This window comes from Elephas maximus, chromosome 2 (genome assembly GCF_024166365.1).
Source record: "Elephas maximus indicus isolate mEleMax1 chromosome 2, mEleMax1 primary haplotype, whole genome shotgun sequence".
NCBI classification, from domain to species: domain Eukaryota; kingdom Metazoa; phylum Chordata; class Mammalia; order Proboscidea; family Elephantidae; genus Elephas; species Elephas maximus.
This window is the reverse complement of record NC_064820.1, coordinates 165,227,386-165,245,116: the sequence shown is the minus strand read 5'-3', so window position 1 is coordinate 165,245,116 and position 17,731 is coordinate 165,227,386. Positions and strand designations below refer to the sequence as shown.

Here is a 17,731-nt window from a genome sequence, read left to right as displayed (position 1 = left end):
GTCTTCCATGTGGGAGACATGGGTTTGATTCCCAGCCAATGCGCCTCATGTGCAGTCAGTGGGGGCTTGCATGTTGCTATGATGCTAAACAGGTTTTGGTGGTGCTTCCAGACTAAGACAGACTAGGAAGAAAGGCCCAGATCTACTTCTGAAAATCAGCCTGTGGATCACAGTAACACAATCCACAACCCCTCATGGGGACAGCACAGGACCAGGCAGCATTTCGTTCTGCTATTCACGGGGTCGCCATGAGCCGAGGGTCAAATCAATGTCTGCTAACAATATGAGCTCACCCCTGTACCCTCAGCAGCTGGTCCAGTACCCAGTTCATGGTCAGAAGATTAATAAATACTCACTGATGAGTGACCGAGGTTCCCTCCCTAGCCCACAGGTGTGCACCAGGCCGTGGGCAGCCAGTCCACAGGCTGCTCAGTGTCCTAAGCCTGGCCACTGAAGGATGAGCTGGATCAATGAGACTCTCTGTATGGGCAGTCTGACCTGGGAAATCCAAAGAAACTAGACCAGTATGCAGCAGAAAATGCTAACAGGAGTCTGAGCTCAGCCACAAGGAGTCAAATTACAAGCCAAGAGATAACAGAAAAACATAGATGCTAACATTGTCTCTAGAGTAGCCTTGGTTCTTGGCATTCCTCTAATTCTCAGGTATTTTTGAAAACAAAACAAAGCCTTCCCTTTCCTTGAGGTAACCTCATGTGCGTCTATCCCAGCAGTTCTCAACCAGGGTGGGTTTGTTCCCCAAGGAACACTTGGAAATGTCTGGAGACATTTTTGGTTGTTACATCTGGGAGGAAGGGGCTGTGCTGCGGGCTATCTAATGCACTAGAGGCCAGGGATGCTGAAAAACATCCTATAATGCACAGAACAGACTTCACAAGGAATTAACTGGCCCAAGATGTTAATAGTGTTGATGTTGAGAAACCATGGTATACTCCTTGCAATCAGACCCAAATCCCATCTCTCTCACTCCATGTCATTCCACCCCTCCCTTACTGCTGTAGGTTACAATCAGTTTGCCTTCCCTGTGAATGAAGAACAGGAAAAGCCACCTGTCCTCAGGGCAGCAGGTAAGTCTGACATGAACAAATTCACCCCAGGCTCTCCCTTGCTACCCTCTTACCTGATGGGGGCACACTTTGTAGATTTTACCCCCCGTGAGATGAGGTGGGGGCTGTCTAGCTCTGGCTCCATTCTGCACAGATTCGTAGAGGGCCAACAAGGAGAAGCAGAGCTGGTCCTGGGGCAAAAGGACAGGTAAAAAGCAGGGGTGAATGCTTAGGGGCTAGGCCAGTGCTCCGCTTAACTGCTCACTTTAACACCCAAAGCAAAAGGGCCAGAGTCAGCCTTGTAGCCTCCTCTAGATATAGATGGGGACCCTTAGGCCTGGGTCTTTCCTATTTTTTTACTGGCCAGAAAAAGCTGCAAAGATGAGCTAACACTTTAATTTGGACTTGAAGAAGCATAAAATCTTCAACAGCCCAGAGGCATGGAGGAAAGTAAATAAAGTAACATACTCTCTCTCTACGTATGTAACAGCACCTATTTTCTAAGACCTTGGATAGGTGATAAACAGACACTGTATAAAGTGCATTTCTCACAACAACCTCATGAAGTCAGTATTTTGGTGGTTTCCAGAATCGATAGCACATTATTTCACAAATGAGGAAAACAAGGCTCAGAAGGGTAAGCAGCTTATCCGAGGTCACACACAGTAAGGAGGAGAGGCAGGCTTCCGGACCCCAAAGTCTAGGTTCATTACCTTGAACAGGAGGAAATGACTGGGGGGAAAGGCCCCACGTGTTGCCATGATCTGGCTATTCTCTCCCAGGCCTCCTTGACTGCTAGCACGCTCTGTCCAACACAAGTGACCAGTCACAGGTGTCCCTATCTCTGCCCAGAAAAGTGGACCGACCAGCCTGCTCCCAAAGCTTGTGTCTCCCCTGCTGTCCCTGACACTCACCTTTGAGTCTTCTGCCCCAAAGGGGATGCCACACTGGCTCAGCAGTTGCCGCAGCTCCTCCTCACTGTAGGAACCAATCTGCTCGAGCTTGCAGGTACCCTCCTGAAGCAGCCTCACCAAGGCACTACCATTGCCTGCAAGAGGTGATCGTGCTGAGGGGAGGGTGCCGTTGCCAGCTAAAAGAGGTCACAGGTAGCCCCTCATTTGGACGATAAGCAGAACCTGGGGCTTAGCCTATGCAACAGCAATGAAGGGGAGCAAGCTCTGCAGTGAGCACCCCTTAGGGTGCTGGAGAGGTGGGACTCATGGCAGGTCTATGACTTCCACAGGTATCTGCGATTTCTCAGAACTGGCTTTGTACCCTGGAACAGTTACAAGTGAGACATCCAGCAGACAGCCCTTGCAAAAGAAAAGACCCCAGTATGGGCCAGCTTTTAACCCAAAATCTCCTGAGGTTTTTCAGAACCAAGATCTCATAGGCTTAACCCCAGCTGCAGTAACAGCTCTCATTTTAGAAGTACTCTCTACACACTATGTGCCTGAGTCCAGCTAATCAACAAGCAAGCAAGTCATTCCTGGGCCTTGAAGCTGCAAATAGGAGATGAGGCCTCAGTATCTAATGTTGGGAAACATGTCTGAGAAGCAGTGTTTTTAAACTGGGGATCACAACATCTTAAGCACTTATGAAATCAATTTAGCAGGCCATAATCAGCATTTTTTTTAATGAAATAAAAAATAAAGTGTGCTGCACTTGGTAAGAACAAGTACTGTTTTGTGAACATTTTGTTTGAATTACAAGTATACACACACATACATAAACATGGGTATCATTCCCAGTCATGACCCAACACCTATTTTTCACTGAGTTACAGTTAAAAAAAAAAAAAAAACGTAGCAGGTCATCACTGTAACCATGTTATTGGCTCACTTAGTCTACACAACAGCCTAGGAGGTCAGTAACGTTATTTACAATGCCCTCTTTGTAGATGAAGCAACAGAGACTCAGGGCAATGAAGAGACCTGCCAGACGTCACACAGCTACTGAGTGGCACAGCTGGGAATCCAACCAAGTTGTCAGAAACCTATGCTCTTAAGAGCTAGTCCAGGGTTTCTCAACGTATAGTCCACAGGCCACCTGCAAAACCACCTAAAAGACCTACTTAAAAGGCAGATGCCTTGCCCATCCTCCCTCCCTTCACGTACTCAATGGCAACCTGCGGGCTTGGGGCCACCACGTCAGCATTTTTCTCCAGACTTCCAGCACTCAGTGTAGTCCTTCCCAGGATGCTGACAGTGAGCTGTGTGTGCCCTGTCCCATACAATATGGCTGGCAGCTCTCGGAAACTGCACTATGACTTTAAACCTCTAAGGGATGTTGTCACGGCTTATCATTATCTTTCTATAATTCTGCAGCCTTTGTGCTGTCTTGCCGTGGACAACATCCCAGTCTGGACCAGGCCCTTCCCTGACCCCAGTCAGCCACCAGGTGGCCTTACCAGGTGCTGGCTGCACATCCAGGTTTTTGTCTTTCTCAGTGTTGACGACCACAGCTCCTCTCATGAGTGGTGGGAAGAAGGGGGCAATAACAGAGGCATCAAACTTGGTGATAGGGATGCTGGCAGGGAACGCCACCTGCTCAATCACCTCTGTCTCCATCGTGGCCCAAAAGTCCTCCACGTTTACCTCACTAGAGCCCAAGAACTCAGGCCAGGTGAACTAAAAGGTCAGGATAAAAAAGGTGAAACTGTAGGAGCCACAGACTATCAACAGCAGAATAATCTTTACCCCTTCTTTACACATATGGGGAAACCAAAGCTCTGCTTCTGAAGGCAAGGAGTCTGACAGCCATGCACCGCAGGGCCCCCCCGAAATGTCACAACTTAGTACCCAAGTACCTTTTGGTCACATGTCTTTCCACCATACCATGGCACCCCCAGGCCTGAAGAGTTCCAATGCCCCCTTCCTGCTTCTCTATCTTCAGCCCTGTCAGTTTCCCTGCCTTACAAGGAAAGGGGAGCTACAGTAGTTAACTGCTCAGCTGCTAATCAAAAAGTTGGTGGTTCAAACCCACCAGCCGCTTCACGGGAGAAAGATGTGGCAGTCTGCTTCATAAAGATGACAGCGTTAGAAACCCTACGGGGCAGTTCTACTCTATCCTCCTACAGGGTCACTGTGAGTCGGAATTGACTTGATAGCAATGGGCTTGGTTTTGTATTTTTTTATACAAGCCTGGGAGATGTCTGAGACGAGACTATTAGAGAAAGGGTCAGAGCAAGAATGAGTACACAGGTCTAGTTCCGCAGCCCAAGCCCTTGATCCCTATACCTTACTGGCAGAAATACTTCCTACCATCAGAATTCTGTTTAGCGAAATTCATCCACCTTCCAAGGTCCTGTTAATCCCTCACCAACTCCAGAAAGTCCTTCCAGACCTCGTCAGCACACAGCTACCTCCTCTATCTTACACGCATCTACTTATCTATTGCAGGCACCTAGCACTTGTGCTTTTAAGCATTTCTTCTTGTACACCTGCTTCTATGTGTGACCCTGATCATGCTACCTCTATCAGTCACTTGGATTATTTATTAGCAATGCAAGTATCTGTCCCCCACCTCAGTCTGCTGTGGCCATGAATCTGCATTCCCTCAGATGGTGGCTCTCAAAGTGTGGTCCCTGGACCAGCAGCATCAGTATCACCTAGGAACTTCTCAGAAATGCAAATTCTTGGCCCCCATCCCAGACTTACTGAATCAGAAACTATGTGGGTGGGGCCCAGTAAGCCCTTAGTTTGAGAATCCCTGCCTTAGGTAATTCTTATGCCCACTAAGTCTGAGAACCGCTGCTCCACATAACCACCACCCCCATCTTATTTCTCTTTGTTCCCACCTCACAAGGTGCTTAGTGCATGGTGTGCGTGTAAGTCACAACTCTCCCACCACACTATTACAAGGCACCTGCTCAGGGAAGGTGGCCAACTGAGCCAACCTGCTCCACAAAGAGCACGGGGACAGAAAATGCCAACTGAGTATGCTGTATGTATGAACGGACATGGCTATTGTCATCAGTCCAGTGTCCTCCTCTACACAGCCCCTGAGCAGAGGGCCAGGCAGTCTCCCTAAAGACAACTGCATGTTTACGGTTTGTTTAAAACAAAACAAAAACTTCCTGTTTTACTTCATAGACTTTGGAGTTACGCCCCTGCCCACACACACCCCTCTCCACACACAAAAGAAGGGGAAAATAAAGAAAGCCCTGGCTTCTGAGAGAGAAGTACCTGGTATCAAAGAAGGGCAGAAAACGCATACTGAAAGTGCGGGAATGTTACTTCATTTTGTGAGGAAGGAGCCATGACAGGGCAGATACCAGGCAGGACTAGATGTGAGCTTGGCACGGCGGTGGGCTTCTGTCTATTCTGGTAACTAAAGTTTCTCTGTGGCCAGATCTGATTAGAAAAATCAGAGCTCAGAGTCCCAGGAAGTACTGGTGAGCACGGCAGTGCTTAGGAGCTCAGGCTCTGGAGTCAGACTGGCCGAGGTCAAGTCTCAGCTCTACTCCTTCCTGGCTAGGTGGCCTTGGGCAAGTCTCTCTGGGCTTCAGTTCTCTCATCTATAAAAACCCCACAGGGTTAGGGTGAGAATTAAGTCACGTAGTAAAGCACTCAGAACAGAGTATGACCATGGCGTATATAATAAACACTCACTGATCTTAGCTGCATTATCATCAACGTTACTATTAGGCAATCAGATTTAAATGTGTCTGGAAATAGCCTCTTGATGAGAAAACACACAAAAGCAACAGTTCACAGAAGCAAATTTTTTGATAGCAGTTCATTTTATCTGTAAGAATACTTCGATAGCTCTAGGAGATATTACACTTATTTTTATATGTCTTGTTACGCACCACCATGCTTCAAACTGAAATCAGCATTTGCTCAATGTATATGCTTTTTTTTTTTTAAACTGGGAAGAAAAAGAGAAGAATATGCATTAAATTCCTAATATGCGCAGCAGGCCATGGCAAAGTACACCAAAGCTGTTCTGTGAGGTCCCATACCTCCCCAGGGGGTGAACCCACGAGATGCAGGACCAGTGCCTAAAGAGTCACTTCCCGCCCCAGTCCCTCCTGCTCACTAAGGCAGCGTTCAGAGATGGAAACCTTGCATTCCAGCACAACTCCTGGTGTACTCACAAGGCTCTCAACCAACACCCACCCACACAATGCAGACCAGACCTATCAGCATGATCACGGCAGAGTTACAAGCTCCACGGGATTTTTTTTTTCCTTAACTCTGTACCAGGTTAAGGGAGAGTCCCTATTATTCCCAGTTTGCTGAATCATATTGAAGACGGTTTTTACATCTAATGAGATCACGTGGCTTCTCTCCCTTAATCTATTAAATAATGACTTACATTAATATATTTTTTAATGTTGAAACAGAGCCCTGGTGGTGCAGTGGTTAAGAGCTCAGCTGCTAACCAAAAGGTCAGCAGTTCGAATCCACCAGCCGCTCCCTGGAAACACTACCAGGCAGTTCTATTTTGTCCTATAGGGCCGCTGTGAGTTGGAATCCACTTGACGGCAACGGGTGAATGTTGAAACAACCTTGCTTTCCTGGGGTAAACTCAGCTTGGTCGTGATACATTACTTTATTCATTGCTGGATTTGGTTTACTACTATTTTATTCATGACTTTTACGTCTATTACTCATGACTATAATCAGCCCCAATTTTTTTCTCCCTAACATTAATAATATCTAGTTTTATTTCAAGATTACTCTGGCCTTATATAACGAGTCAGGGAAATATGCTGCTTTTGCTGTTCTTTGCCTATGCCTAGGATTATACATTTCGGAGTATGTGTAATATTAATCTATAAAGCCATCCGAGCTTGATGTCTTGTTTACATCCAATTATTTAAGTCCAAAACCTAAGTCAGATCAGGTCCCTTTTTTCCTCAAAACCCCTCAATGCTTCTTCACTTTCGCTGCAAGGCCTTACATGTAGAGTCTGGCCTCCTGCAACCGCTCCGAGGTTCTGTATCCCACCACTCCACCCTCACTCCTGTGCTCCTGCCACGCTGGCCTCCTTGTTGCTGCTCGATCAGGCTCAGAAAGTTCCTGCCTCAGACCCTGTTCCCGTTGCTCCCTCAGCTGGTAATCTTGAAGCTACACGTCACCTTAACAGAAAAGCCTTCCCTGACTACCTCATACAAAACAAGACTCCCCTTTTCCAGCACAGCTTCTTCTTTCCCTTATCCTTCAAAGCAGCATTCATCACTACCTGATATATATCTGGTTCCGATACTGTCTCCCCTAAACCAGAACGTGAGCTCTGTGAGGGCAGAAACTTTACCTGCTCTTTCCTACTGCCTAAAAAGTACACCCAGTTTGTGCTCAATGAATTTATTGAATGCATAAGTGAATAAACAATGCTTCTATTTCCCATGGCCTTCCCTAGATAAAACTCCTGGACAGTGGCAGAAAAAAGCCACTTACCTCGCCCAGGACAGGACTGAAGCCCCAACTGTTTATCTACCCCTGGGGACTTCATGCAGGAAGGTGGCTGCCAAAGTGTGAGGACAGCTCTTCTGAAGGTGCACCCACAGCGGCTGAGAGGCACTCACCTCCACACTCTTCAATGCCAGCACATTCTCTTCACTCCTCTGGGCCATTTCCACTTTGGGGGCCACGCCACAGATGCCACAGATCATGTCATTGTAATCTCGGACAGTGAGGCACTCGAAAGCCCAATAGCCATTGCACAGCAGCTCCTGCAGCTGGCTCAGCTCCTCCGAGGTCAGAGTCTTCTCTGGAAGGAGAGCAAGAGCACTGAGGAGGTCACAGAAAAAGGCTCTGAGGCCACTAGGGATGAACCAGCAAGAACAGTAATTCTGAAAGATTACCTCTCCCCTAAAAAACTCAAGAGTATTAACTAGTCTGAGGGGGGCACCCTGGCCTTCAGTGGCTCAGCTGGCAACTCAAAGAGCAATTCCAACCACAGTCATGACTGCCACGTATTAAGTACCTACTAGGTAGAAAACACTGTGCTGACAGCTTTCAATATATTATCTCATGTAACTCTCACAACTTTACGAACCAGGGGCTAGGATTAGCCTCATTTTATAACTGGAGAAACGGAGACACAGAGAGTAACTTCCTCAAGATCACACTGCTATTAAGTGACAGACTAAAGACTCGAACACAGGTTTCCTGGCTCCAGTATCTTTGCTCTATTCCATCTGTCCTCACATCAGGCAAGATACAGGGGACTAGGAGTCCATAGGAATGCAATAGGAAAACACAAACAGAATGAAAGACCAGGAGAAGTAATTTCTAAGTAGTAAGGAGGGTGGCCTCAGGTCTCAGCATGAACCACTGGGACTCATAGCAGACATCTAGAAGCTGTGTATTCAGAATGAGTCTGACTAACAAGCAGTGAGGCCAAGTATACCTGCTATCAAAGGATGTGCTGCTAAAAGTCAGTTCTGATTCCTTGCTAAGGGCTCCTGGCTGCATGGAAAGACTCACTTTCCAGAGTTAGGTTTTGCACTTGTAAAATTCGAAAGGATGAGTGTATCAGGCGGCCATGAATGTCTCCTTTTCAAAACATCAGACTCTCCCCCCAAAGGATTCTTTTAACCAAAGCGCGTCACTAGGAATTTCCTGACCTCAGGAGGGAAGGAGTCAATTTTTACCTGTCTGCTCCTGTACTGACTTCAGAACAGTGCTGATGGACACTCTGGGATCCTCTCCCAGCTTTATCTGGTTTCGGATTGCAAAAAGCAAGTCCAGGCTCACTAGCAGCTTGTTCCCCACATTAAAGAGACCTGCCAGGTTAAAAAGAGGCAACAAGAGATTCACTGTAATATCATCCACTATGACAAAAAACTGGAAACAAACTAAACATCCATCAATAAGGACAGAGTTAAATTATGGTGCATTCATATAATAGAAAATTACGCATCATTAAAAACAAGATAGGCCCAAATGCTCTGATGTGAAGTTGCCCAACGTGGTATTAAATGAAAACAGCATATAATGAAATATGTATAGTAGAATCTTTTTTTTTTTCTTTTTTCCACATAAATTCCACAGTTCCCTACCATCCAGGTCAATCTTCAAGACCAAAAGGGTCACTCTTCCTCAACTTTAAACAACTGCAGCTTGGGGAAAGGCCAGGAGCATCCTTTACCTCAGGGACGCATAGGAGACATAACAAAGGCTAGATCATCCCTATACCAAATCCTGGAATAAAAGAGTCAGTAGAATTTAAATGTAGTCAATTTAAGTCAGATAAAAGAGAATGATTTTATATGGCACAAAAGGTAATTCTGGAACATGTGTCTTCCCTAAAGAAGGTACAGAGGAGCGGTAGGGAAGGCCTTTCTAAGCAAGACACCAAAGGCTGAAACCACAAGGGAGAAGATCAAAGCTCTGATTACATACAATTAAAACAATATAACACTTTGTGTTAAAAAAAAAAAAAAAAAAAACCCACCATGAACAAATTTAAAAGACAACTGATAAATTGATGGAAAAGTCCTAGAAATGCACAGTGGTGATGGCTGCAAAAAAAAAAAAAAAAAAAAAGGCTACATACTATATGACTATATATGATATTCTGAAAAAGACAAAACTCGGGACAATGGAGAGCTGACTCAATGGTAGTCAGGGGTTAGGGATGGGGGATGGGTTGGACTACAGAGGAAAAGTGTGAGAAGATGTTTTGGGATGATGGAACTATTCTGTATATTGACTGTTTTTGCAATTACACAATTCTACGAATTTTCAGAACTCACAGAGCTGTACAACAATAAAAGTAAATTTTACTATATGTAAATTTAAAAATAAACTTAAAAGAAAAAAAAATGCCCCTAAAATTATAATCCTGAAGGCTGCCCTACACTGCAAGGAAATGGGCACTCCCATTAATGGGTGACAAAAGCATAAATTAGCACAAACACTCATTAAAAGCAAAATTCAAAATAAGGCACCATGATGTTCTGAGAAGGAAGAGAATAAACACTTTGTCATCTTCGGCACTCTATCCTCTATATGAAGGGCAGGATTCAGTCAAACTCTCACAATGGCTGGAACGTAAGTGTTTGAGGTTGAGGAATAAATAGGGGAAAAAAACGATGAATATGTAGTAATTCCATTTTTAAGCCTACTGATCAGCTGCCATTGAGTCAATTCTGACTCAAAGTGACCCTACAGGACAGAGTAGAACTGACCCACACGGTTGCCAAGGCTGTAAATCTTTACAGAAGCAGACTGCCCCATTTTTATCCTGTGGAGCAGCTGGTGGGTTTGCATCGCCGACCTCTCAGTTAGCAGCTGAGCACTTTAACTACTGCACCACTGGGCTCCTTCCACTTTTGAGCCAAGGCAAGAATTAAGGTGTACACAAAGATTTAACTGTAAATAGGGCTGTAGAACGGAGCACCATGCACTCCTCGAGAATGGTAACGTACTTCTCCACTTGCCAGCACAGGAAGATGTCCGTGATACACCGCTAAGTCTAAAATGCAGGTTCTAAAACATCTAGCACAGACATACTCTCATTAAAAAAAAAAAACCATGAACACTTAAATCCTTCCACACTTCCTTATGCTCCGCACTGGTTTTATGTGTGATTTTATGTACGGAGTAAGCTCATCTGGAAGATGAGACAGCACAATGTTAAGTGTTTTTCTCCCGGCAGTAGGGTCACTATTGATTTTAATTCCTTCTTACTCGTCTGCATTTTCCAGTTTTTCCACTATGAAGATCTGTTATTTTTAAATTTTGTTTTAAAGATCCCAGATTACAGAGTCCTAACACTGGAGAGGAAAATGCAATCTTCTGGGGCTAAGGCATTCAGGAGGAAAATCCCCTCCTCCCCAGTGCTCAAAGGACCAGAGGTCTGACCCATAGAGGCTGTGCTCAAGGCTGCTTTGGGGCCCTCTGCAGGAAGAGGAGGCTGACACCCACCTGTGTAGATGTCCATGAAGCTGTGCAGGGCCAGACAATGCGGGTTCAGACACATCTTCACTTGGGCGGTCACCACCTGCAGCCGGCTGGCTGTCAGTAGCCAGCACTCCTGGGGCCCGGCCAGAGAGCTAGTATCAAAAAGATCACAACAAAAAAAAGGAAGGGCAATTCTTAATGCCATTCCAGGGCTCAGTGATCAATGACAAAATTCTTAAGACTTGAATGCAGTAGGCAAATGAAGGTGGTGGAGCTTGGGCTCCAAGGTTTTCTAGGTGGGAGTGATCACACAGGTTGAATCTGGTCTGTGGAACATGCTTAAAGTTAATATAACTCTCAACTTATTTATAATTTAAGCAATTCTGCTTAACCCTCAAACCCAAACACTGTGCTGGGTGGCCTAAATATAAACTAAATCCTAAACTGGTAATAAACACTTTCAGGCATTTTCAATGGCGATGATGATAGTAACTACTAATTATTATCATTATTATTTCAGCAATTGGAAAGGTAAAGGAAACCTAAGAATATCAGAGAGTAACACCTTCGAAGTTACAGCTTCGAGGTGTCTGAAGAAGGGGCATGGGGCCCAGTGGAAAGGGACAGCTAAGGCCAGAATAAATTTGGAAGGGCTGCTTACTTTTGTCCCCCTTTGAATAACGAGCTGCTACAGAGAAGGCACTGCGTGGATGGAAACTCGTAGTAATTCGACCAAGAGGTTTGCTCGATGGTGACTGTCTCCTCACTCACATTGGATAGGATGAGTCGAGAGCTGTTGAGTTCATGAATCAAGGTGAAGACCTCAGTCAGCTCTGACTCATTCTCAGGAATCTGCAGGACTTTGCGCAGTAGCTGTAGAGTGGACTGGCGCTGGATCTCCCTCTGGGCCACACTCAGGGGTTCCGTGGCACTGAGCACATCTGGGAGTGGTGAGCTCGCCTCCTGGGAAGAGTGAATGGATCACTAAGCACGCAGGGCAGAAAGGGTTTGCATCAGGTCAAAATAATGAGAAGCTGCAAGCGGCAGAGGGAGGGACCCATGACTGAGAGATGGGAAACCTTGGTTCTCGACCAGCTCAGCTAATAACTCACTGTCTGACTTAAGGTAAGTGTTTCTCTCTCTGGGACTCAGTTTCTCTATCAGTAAAATGAGAGGTTTATATATATACCTCTTGGTAATGGATTCAAGAGTCAGCTTGCGTGTATAAGGTAGGAGCTTTAGGGGATAAAACACTTGGGCTTGAGTTCTGGCTATGCCACTCAGCAGCTGTACATGTGTGACCAAACACCATTTACTTAACCTTTGTCAGCCTTAATTTCCTTATCTGTGAAATGGGGATAAAAATACTACTAATCTCACAGAGTTGTTGTATGGTTGAATGAGATACTACAAGTAAAGCACTTAGCACAGTATCTGGGGTGCAAGGGATACTCTGTGAATGGTAGTTTTGATATATACACAAATAATCTGTACTGTAAGTCCCTGTCCCAACGAACACCAAAGTATTTGTCTCTAATTCTTTGCAGCTTCCGGGTACAAGGCAACTTTATACACCCGTCAGAAGTTTCCAGAAAAAAGGTTCTAAGATGCCGATCAAAAAAATAAGTCCTTCTCAGGCAAGACCCTTTTCAAAGGAGGCTCCTCCAAAATCCCTCTCACCAATGCTGAGTTAATCATGCCCGCCTTCAGGCTCCCGGAGTGCATTCCCTTACTGCAAATTCAATGTCTCACAGTTCATAAACAACTGCCTCCTCTCTTCAGTGAGGGGAGGGTTGCTGCTTATTTATTGATTCCCAACACCAGCATGAGACCTGGCACACAAGAGATGCTGGTTCTCATTTACTGGACATATTATATACATTGCTTTGTACAACTTAATTACAATAATCTTTCAATTAATTCTGCATACCTATGATAATTCTTGTCTCACTGGGTCTTTAATAGCTTGGTCACTTATCTTTCTCCCTCACTAGACTATAAGCTTCTCAAAGGAAGGGGCCATGTCCTATTCATCTTTATATCTCCAAAGGCCTGGGCCACTGGAGGCATCAACATATGCTAGCTGAAAGAAGGAACGAATGAATGGCTACAGAAGAGCTGACTAACACTAGGCTGAGCTGTCCCTGGAAGCTGTCTGTGCCCTGTTATGGCTGTGTTGACCATGGGCTGGAAGACCACCTGGGAGGAATACCATTCTTTGACTCCAAGCCAAAGACAAAGGATGGAAAGGACCGAAGACCATTCCAGCCCAGAGATATTGTAGTCTTAGTTACAGCAGCTGAAGACAAACTGCTTAGGAAATGGATGGCCACCAGAGGGCTCCAAAGAGCAATAAGCAAATAGGCCCCTGGATTTCAGATCAGTGTTTCTTGGAAAACAAATATTTCATTCTCTCTAATGAAAAGATTCAAGGTGGGAGTATGTCTGAAGATGAGGGAAGGTCTGAAGGTGAGGGTTCTAGGAGTGGGAAGCTACCAGTCAGCCAAAGAGAGAGGCATATAAATAATAGTTGGATTTGAAATCAATTGTTAAGAGGTCCCTAGACAACTCCTGCTGGACCTGGAAAGTTAAATCACTTCATTACTAACTCCTACGAGCCTTGGTGGTGTACTGGTTAAGAGCCTGGCTGCTAACCAAAAGGCTGGCAGTTCAAATCCACCAGCCACTCCTTGGAAACCCTATGGGGCAGCAGTTCTACTCTGTCCTATAGGGTCAGTATGAGTTAGAATCAACTCGACGGCAAGGAATTTTTTTTTTTTTTTTTTTTTTAAATCATTGCTCCTAGAGCTAGAAGATAACATCCATTTCCATACTGCAAACACCACAAATAAGCCACAATGAAACAGAAGGAGAAAGGAATGCTCAGAGCATCTACCTACACAAAACTCCATTCCATCCCACAATTACTGATCAACACATTGTGTATGCAAGCTTATACCTGCCCTAAAAGAGATTATGGTCTTATAAGGGAACTAAGACAGCAGTCAAGGTAGGGTATGATCCAATACTCTGGCAAGAGGAGCACAGTAGGCACGTGGAAAATCCAGGTGAGAAAGCTCACTTCAGCAGATGGCACCCAGTAGAGAAACAGAGAACATGATGGAAGCTATGGATTCATTCTGCCTACAGACTCCCTGAAGCTCAACTCTGGGTGTTCCTGAGACCTACATGGCTCCAAGAGTAACACCCTAAGATCTAATCTACCTTGTCCATCTTGTTCCACCAATGGGGAAGCTTAAGGCTTAGAAGGGGAAGGCTTCCCATTAAGGCTCACTCCAGCCACATCTCCTAATTCTAGCCTCAATATTTTTTTCCACTAAGTGGGTTTGGTTTGGTTTTGGTTTAAGCCGTCAGTGCCCACACACTTTGAGTTCCACTTCCCATTACCACAAAAACCATAACCTCAGAACAATGCCTCAAGCACAGAAACCAAAGGTGAGATTAACTTGCCAGAAAGACCCTTCCCCATGTGCAAAGAAACCTTTAAGCTTGAAGCAGCTGTTCCCATCTTTCTAGTCCTGTCCACTCCCAAACCCCTATGTCTCCCTCCTGAAGTAACATTATTTTTGGGCTTCTTCCTGGTTCAAGGACATTCAGAAGGATCCCACTGCCTAAAGAACAAAATGCCCAGCCTGACATTCAAGACCTTCCATGATGTGGTTCTAACATGCCTTTCAGGCCTTATCTCCTCTAACACTCTGTCCTCTCTCCACCCTTACTCCTACATACACCCTCTCCTCCAGCCAAATGAACACTCACCGACTTCCTACTCTTGCTTGTCTTTGAGTACCACATGCCTTCCCCTTCCGTACAAATCCTGCCAATGTCCAGCTTCGATCTGGAATGGCCCAGGCTCAGTGTCCTGGATCTTGGCCTGTTCCACACGCCACCCCTCTCTCTACACAGCAGATCAGTAACATCTCTCTTCTTACCCTCGTCCTAGTCACTGCATGCGCTGCCACAGATGTTGCTGCTTTCCTGTTCACTTTATAAAAAACTTGCGTATGGAAATTCAGAGGACCTTTGAAAATGCCCGTTTTTCCTGGTTCTAATAATAATAAAAAAAGCTCTAAGAAGCCACGCAGAATGTGTTTCACTATGTAACTAAAAAAAAAAAAAACTAGTTTGGTCCAAGTTCAGAAAGCAGGTTTGACAAGACTGCTAAAAATAAAGCTTTATCATTAGCAGAAAAGCTTTGCAAGGAACCTGAGAGAGAGAGAGAGAGAGGGTGATCTAATCTACAAAGTCTTGGGACTGGCACCCTCTAACTATTTACTGAAAGAATAAATCAACTCAGAGTTCTTCCACCAGACTTCACAGCTAAGAAGATGCAACACTTTCATCCCTCTGTTCTTCCGAATCCTATTTTAAGGCCTGTGCTGCCATTCTCCTTGGTGAATAACCTCTTAGTCCACAGAGATTAGGGCACCTGGCTTACCCCCTCACCTTAGCAATGAGGACGCAGAGGCCTAGAAAGTAGGCATTTGCCCAGGATCAGAACCTGTAAGCTGGTTCCAGTTCCGGTGCCCTAACTACTATGATAAACTTGTTTTTCCACTAAAACAGGTGGTTAACAGAGCCCAATATCAAGGCCAGGGGTTGTGTTTGGGGAAGGAACTCACAATAACCTTGGTGGTTTTCTCAGTCCGGTCTTTGGCAAGGTTAAAACCACAACTGGGACAAATCCGTGGTTTGTGCCGGTTGGTGTAGACATAGCTACAAGATGGATTCTTGCACTTTCCCCGGCCTCTCGATGTAGCCAGGCCCAAGTCCTAAAAAAATAAGACCAACACTCAATATATCCAAGAAGATAGTAGCAACTGCAAAGCCAGATTTAGCCTAACTCTCAAACAGCCTTGAAGCAAAATCCCTTTTCTATAGTTCTTCCCTTTAATTTTAATACAGGCTGAATAATTTTGGCAAGTCCTTCCCTATCAGTAAAACAAGTGAGTTCACTCTCAAGGTCAGCAATTCAAATGCTTTCAGAGTTCAGCCACTGAGCCTTTTGTAAGAAGGAATGCTAGAGAATGTGGTGAAACAGATTTCAGTTCCTGCCTAAAGACAGAGACTTCTGGGCAACTTAATCCCAAAGTTCTGACATCTATGCTCCTAAAATAAACTACTGTACTCATCAGCTGAAGAGAAGGTCCCCGGCAGTCCCCACCAGATGGTAAACTACAGACAACGGCCACAGTTATATGTGGTAGAAGAGTTGCCTCCTTTATCCCAGAGAACTAGAGGGTGAGGGTGTGGAGGGTATGGGGAAGGTAATTAGATCACTAGAAAAGGGCACTTGACACAACTCCAGGATGTGAGACACATTCCTAGGGATCAGGCCAGAACTAGGCGTTAATCCAACATACTGTGCTGTCTTGTTCACTACTGAATCTCTAGCACAGGGCTTGACACAAAGTAGGTGCTCAATAAACATTTTAAAATGAATAATCCTTTCTGAACATGTCTGCCTTTACCAGGTGAGAATCTTTTAAGCATGTCAACCCCAAGAGTTAGTGAGATACGGAACAATACAAACTCATAAACTACTGGTATGAGTACACATTAGTGGAATCCTTTAATAGCATAATTTGATAGTAGCTAGCACAGTTAAAGATGTGCACTCTTCAACTCAGCCATTTCATTTCTAGGTATTTAGTGAAACTTTTTAAAATAATAACCCTCCAATTCCCTCCTAGCCCCTCAACACTTGGTAACCAATAATCTTTTCCCTCTATGTATTCACCTGTTCTAGACACATCATGTAAGTGGAATCATACAGTATTTGTACTTTCGTGTTTGACTTATTTCACTTAACATAACGTTGTCAGGGTTTATCCATGTCGTAGCATGTATCAGAGCTTCATTTCTCTTTATGGCTGAACAGTGTTCCATTCTGGATAGAACACATTTTGTTTATCCATTCATTTGTTGACGGACACTTGGATTGTTTCCACATTTTGGCTATCGTGAACAATGCTGCTGAGTGTACAGTATCTGTTTGAGTCCTTGCTTTCAATTCTTCTGAGTATATACCCAGAAGTGGAACTGCTGGGTCATAGGGTAATTCTCTGTTTAACTGTTTGAGGAACTGTTTTACACAGCAGCTGTACCATTTTACATTCTCATCAATGGACACATGTTCCAATTTAGCCACATCCTTGCCAATGCTTATCTGTTGTTTTTTTTTTTTTAATAACAGCCATCCCAGTAGGTGTGAAGTGGTACCTCAATGTGGTTTTGATTTGCATTTCCCTAATGACTGATGAGACTGAGCATCTTTTCATGTGCTTATTTGTGTATCTTCTCTGTAGAAATGTCTATTCAGGTCCTTTGCCTATTTTTAAACTGGTTTGTTCTTTTGTTGTTGAGTTGTAGGAATTCTTTTTATATTCTGGATATTAAATTCTTATCTGATATATGGTTTATCAGGTGAGAAATTAAAAAAATCCAGCCGCTCTCTCAAAATCTGTACATCTTCCTCAAATCAGAGAACTAGCCAAAAGGATACCTTAAGGATCAAGAGAATTGTAAAATGTTAAGAGTGACAGAAGCCCTAAGAGGATATCTATCATCAACGCAGCATTTTACAGATGGTGAAACTAAGGACTAGAAAGCAAAGACCCTTGCCACATGGCACATTAGTGGCAGAGTTAGAACCACTTTTAGACTAGGTCTTTAACCTGTCTCAGTGTTTATTCTATGGTTTCATGTTGGTTTCCCTGTAAAAGGAGAACCCCAGAGTCATACATTTGTTTACTGCGATGTTAAGTGTGTGCGGTACAATTAATT

General features: G+C 44.6%; 1 protein-coding gene across 4 annotated transcripts in view; it reads right to left on the bottom strand.

The window, feature by feature from the left end:
• The window catches only part of HMGXB3 (HMG-box containing 3), a 54,917-nt gene that overhangs the window by 5,084 nt on the left and 32,102 nt on the right, over positions 1 to 17,731 (bottom strand). For 3 of the 4 annotated variants that reach the window (XM_049874057.1, XM_049874059.1, XM_049874060.1), the window contains 8 exons: positions 15,568 to 15,717; positions 11,586 to 11,887; positions 10,949 to 11,076; positions 8,671 to 8,802; positions 7,600 to 7,784; positions 3,475 to 3,694; positions 1,979 to 2,112; positions 1,139 to 1,255 (listed from right to left, as the gene is read on the bottom strand). In XM_049874057.1, the coding sequence (XP_049730014.1) occupies positions 1,139 to 1,255; positions 1,979 to 2,112; positions 3,475 to 3,694; positions 7,600 to 7,784; positions 8,671 to 8,802; positions 10,949 to 11,076; positions 11,586 to 11,887; positions 15,568 to 15,717 (1,368 nt within the window). The remainder of the gene's footprint in view (positions 1 to 1,138; positions 1,256 to 1,978; positions 2,113 to 3,474; positions 3,695 to 7,599; positions 7,785 to 8,670; positions 8,803 to 10,948; positions 11,077 to 11,585; positions 11,888 to 15,567; positions 15,718 to 17,731) is intronic. The other variant, XM_049874058.1, reaches the window with a different exon arrangement.